The 4,555-nt window shown below is 34.0% G+C and overlaps 1 protein-coding gene across 1 annotated transcript; it reads right to left on the minus strand.

Annotated features, from left to right (window-relative positions):
• Positions 1-1,571: 1,571 nt before the first annotated feature.
• On the minus strand, positions 1,572-4,555 carry LOC136205117 (laccase-4). Its single transcript, XM_065995601.1, has 6 exons — positions 4,421-4,555; positions 4,153-4,304; positions 3,643-3,887; positions 3,361-3,489; positions 1,982-2,911; positions 1,572-1,894 (listed from the first exon to the last, which is right to left on the minus strand). Exons 1-6 carry the CDS (start codon positions 4,508-4,510, stop codon positions 1,764-1,766), a joined length of 1,677 nt encoding a protein of 558 aa, XP_065851673.1. The 5' UTR covers positions 4,511-4,555; the 3' UTR covers positions 1,572-1,763.

Here is a 4,555-nt window from a genome sequence, read left to right on the forward strand (position 1 = left end):
AAACTCAGTACCATTGTTGATAAATGCAGGTAATTAATTAATTAATTAATTACCGAGGCTAGAAAAAAAAATATTTTTGAGATTTTATACTAAGCATCGGATCTTTAAAGAAACTCAATATATTTTGAGTCACAAGTCGTTTTTATAACACAAACAACAGGTCCTCTAAAAAATCCGGTACTTTCTGTATTATAAAAACAAGGAAAAAAAAATATATAACAATCTTTAATATCAAATCGGGATATAAAAAATATTTATTTTTTAACTTTCCCCTAAAAAAACTTCTACAAAGACAATAATAATTAAAATTCTCTATAGGGAAATGAAGTTGTGAAATGTCAACTATAGAATATATTCGAGGGCCTATAAAGTCCATCAAATTGTTTCATTTTGAGTTGGGCCAATTGTATCAGAAATGTCAATTTTGATCCCTCAGCATTTGCAGACCAAAATGACATCAGAAAACTAAACATTAAGCTAACCACTCTAATATGGATCACTCAAATCTTAAATTAAATTCTATATATTATAAAGTCAAGACCAGATTTTGACAGGAAATGCTAAGGCTAATTAACAATTTTAATTTTTCATCAATTATCATATTTATCCACAAATAAGGGATAATTACATCCATGATCCCTGGACTACAGCGTTACTAATATTATGGTCCAAAACTCCATTTCGTGACTTAAAACATTTTAAGCTTTACATTATACTACCATTAAAGTGTAAATCAAAGAAAATAAGTTGAAAACTAACGAAATGATGACTTAAAAATAAGTATTTGGTCCTAATTTATGGGGTAAATTACACTCATGGCTCCTCAACATTTCCATTACTTTCATTATGACACTTGAACTTCAAAATGTGACATTATGATCCTTGAATTTTGCATTTTACTGACATAATAATTTATTTTACCATTGACAAACTAAACAATCCAAGAATTAAAGTTATTTTGAACCACATTTTCCATGAAACCATTGTTTTCGATTTTTCAAATCACCATTTTAAGAGTTTTCTCTTTAAATAACAGATTTTTTCTTATACATCTGAATGACCTTAAAACCAAATGTTAAGGAATTAAAATTATTTATAATATAATTTCCATCAGCTCTACAATAGAAGGTTACCTGATATTGAATCTGTAATCTTGATCAACAGTAAAATGTTAGTAAAGTGTAAAGTTCAGATCACACGCCATAATGCTTGGTTTTGAGTTCAATGCTATAATGAAAGTAAGGGAAAAATTGAGGTTTTGTGGATATAATATTAATCTACCCCTAATTTAGGGTGACATGGATGAAAAGAGTCAATGATAGTCAAACTTGTCCGAGTTATTATTTTATTAAATATTTAAACGTTTTCTTATTTATTTGGACTTAACGTTAATATAATACAAAGTCAACGAACTTTTATATCAACACAAAGCTTAGGAGCCGTAATGTTAGTAACGCTATAATTTAGGCACGATAGATAAATTTTACCCCACAAATACTGTACAGATTTAGCAAGTTTGAAAGCATGGATTCAGAATTTTCTCAGCACAAATTTAGACACCAATTAATTTCTAACGTACAGAATTGTACCATGGAAAAAAAAATGCAGTTGAATTTCATTAAGAAATTGAGATTTTCTTACAATTTTATTTAAAATTTCTTGAGCAGAATTTTATCCATTTACTCAAGAAAACAAATCTTTTAATTGTCACTCTTATAATAAAAAATTTCTTTACTCTCATAATCAAATCCTTAGTTCTGATTTCAACATTTGGGAAGATCAGCTGGAGGAGGTAACAATGATTGATTTGGTCCTTTCCCATTATCCACCAAAAATGCCATCTTTAGCCCCCACGTCGTGTGCACTTCTAGATGACAATGCATAAACCATACTCCTGAAATAAAAAAAATAAGCGCGGAATCTAACAGTTAACAACAATAACAAACAGTAAACAATATTCCAGTTGTGAAATTTCTCATACCTGGATTATCAGCGCGGAATCTGATGGCAGTCCAACCGCCGGTAGGTACTCCAACTGTATTCCTCTCAACAGGGTCAACAAGATTAAAATTTTGAGGATCTTTCTTAGGATTAAAGTTCCCTAATCCTCTTCCGACGACAAAGAAATTGAATCCATGTAAATGAATAGGATGGTTTTCGGCCGCGATGATTCCTGTATCTTGCATCACAAGTTCAACAGTAGAGTTGTACGTCAACTTGAATACCTTAGTTCCCGTGACCGTTCCCAAATTCGTCAGGGAATTCCCGGTGTAGTTAAAAGGATGAGGAGGATTCGCGGGGAAATCCGTCGTAAAAACCCCGCTAATTTTGAAGAAATGTGCTTGAAGTAGAGCGGTAGTGGGCATAACAAATGTAACATTGTTAATACTAGCAACAACTCGGCTTCCGTTTCCCGCTTTACAAGACGGGCATGGATTAATTCCTAATCCAACTGTAAAGAAAAGGTTGTGATCAATTTTTAATGGGACTTGAGCTGGGTATTTTTGGGAGTTTAAGGCGCGGAGTGAATTCGTGAACTTATTGGCGACAGAAGTGGCGTTTTGTGGGGGAGGATTAGCGACGGTTGTAGGGGCGGTTGCTAGTGTGCCGGAATAGTGAAGAGTAGCTGTTGCTGTTCTGTTGTCAACGGCGATCGGGGCATCCATAAATGGGGAAGCTGCGACTAAGTATTTGCCCGAATTTTTATTGGCGGAGACGAGGACATTTGTCGTCTGGCCGGGGGCGATTAGAACTGTGTCTGTTGTGAATGGTTTTATATAGGTAGCATCAACTTCTACAACAGTAAGTTGGTGTCCTGCTATCTTGAAAAATAGTTCTTCATTGAGTGCAGCATTGACTAATCTTAACATGTAGGTTTTCCCATTTTCTACTGCCAATTTGAATCCTGATCCTGCAATTTCATTTTCCGAAATTAATATAAGGGGCGGACGGAAAGGCGAGGGGTCATGGAGGGTCCGTCGACTCCCCAACTCAGTTAAGAAAATAAAAAAGATTAGAATTATCGACGGATATTGCTCTTAGTAATTACACTTTCCCTTGTTATAATGACAAATTCTGTTGTGGTCCTGGACCAACTGTACAGTGATACTGACATGTCTGTTAGATATGTAAATATCTTGTAAATCTTATTCTGTTCCCTATTCGGTTATGTGAATATTTTCTGTATCTTCTAGAGTGATCTTCTCCTATCTTATAGTCTTAGCCTAAGCCTGTAATACGTTATTCATAACTTTGAGATTAATGAGAAAGCAAGCACAATTACTTTCAGTGTCACCACCTGAAAGGTCCAGAACCTGTTTGGTCCTAAACCGTTGTAGAAATTTTCCGTTATAATATTACCTTGGGAGGGACAATTGGGAACGGGTCCCGTGTTTCCGTTGATAGTATGAGCATCGGACACATTTGGTGCTAATCCTGATTTTAGAGCCTCATTAACCACAGCTTCAGTATCAGATTTCCACCATTCAGCTGCAATCAAATTATAAGTTAATCATTTTACCAACTTAATAAACAATTAAAGAAATTGACACATTTTTGGTGTCAAAATAAACTTTAGATATTAAATTTTGTGAAGAAAAAATAAAAGTCAAAATTTATTTTGAACCAAATTAATGCGCTCACCTAATACGACAACAACTTCCTTATTAGGTTTCGGGAAGGGATAAGGAACACCGCGTTTAGGTAAGATGACAATGGCACCATGAACAGTTGACCTTAGCCATAAGACATGAGCATGCCATAAAAGTGTGCCTCTTTGGCCAGTAATAGTGAAATTGTAGACATAGTTTTGGCCTGGCTGAATTGGGCATTGCGTAATATATGCCGGACCATCAGCCCACCCGGTTCTCAACTGCCTGATACCATGCCTGCAGCCAAATTAACCATTAATTATGTTGTCGATGATTAATCCAAAAAAACAGAATATATAAATATTAAATTTGAAGTAACATAAAAAAAAAAAAAGCAAGTTAGACAAATCTGAAACCTGTATTAGCAGATAAAATTATTAGATAAAAATACCATCATTACTATTTTTTTTTCTTAAAAAAAATCACAAATACTATTTTATCACCAAAAAAAATTTCACAATTCTCAAAATCGCATTTTTTCACTAAAAAAAGAAAAACTTACCAGTGAATGGAAACATTATATTTAACATTGTTGACGACCCTTACAAGAACTGTATCATCTTCCCTAGCATAAAGAGTTGGTCCCGGAAACCTCCCATTCACCGTAACTATCGGCTTGCTCGAGCATAGTTTGGTGCTATTTTTCATCGCCACCTGTACATGTAATTAATTAATACTTGTTTCCATTTTTCGAAACTGCTCTTTATCTTTTCAATACAAAAAGTGTTCAATAACACTAAACAGTAAACAAAAACGCGATTTTTGCTTACACTGAAGTGGTAGTGGCGAATTTTGCATTGAACCAAAACCGGAAGAAAGCAAACAAAAACAAAAAGAAGAAAAGGGGAAAAAGATTTCATGATGTTGGAAGTTTTTTTTTTTTTTTTTGGTGACAGAAATCTCAA

Source organism: Euphorbia lathyris, chromosome 9 (genome assembly GCF_963576675.1).
Source record: "Euphorbia lathyris chromosome 9, ddEupLath1.1, whole genome shotgun sequence".
NCBI lineage: Eukaryota > Viridiplantae > Streptophyta > Magnoliopsida > Malpighiales > Euphorbiaceae > Euphorbia > Euphorbia lathyris.

Bases quoted from the DNA above. Each gene is read 5' to 3' on its own strand.
- LOC136205117 (XM_065995601.1), bottom strand. From the start codon at position 4,510: ATGAAATCTTTTTCCCCTTTTCTTCTTTTTGTTTTTGTTTGCTTTCTT. The intron at 3,888-4,152 runs GTAAGTTTTTCT...ATTTGGCTGCAG, and splicing joins TATAATGTTTCCATTCACTG to GCATGGTATCAGGCAGTTGA. The intron at 1,895-1,981 runs GTATGAGAAATT...TTTTTATTTCAG, and splicing joins ATTCCGCGCTGATAATCCAG to GAGTATGGTTTATGCATTGT.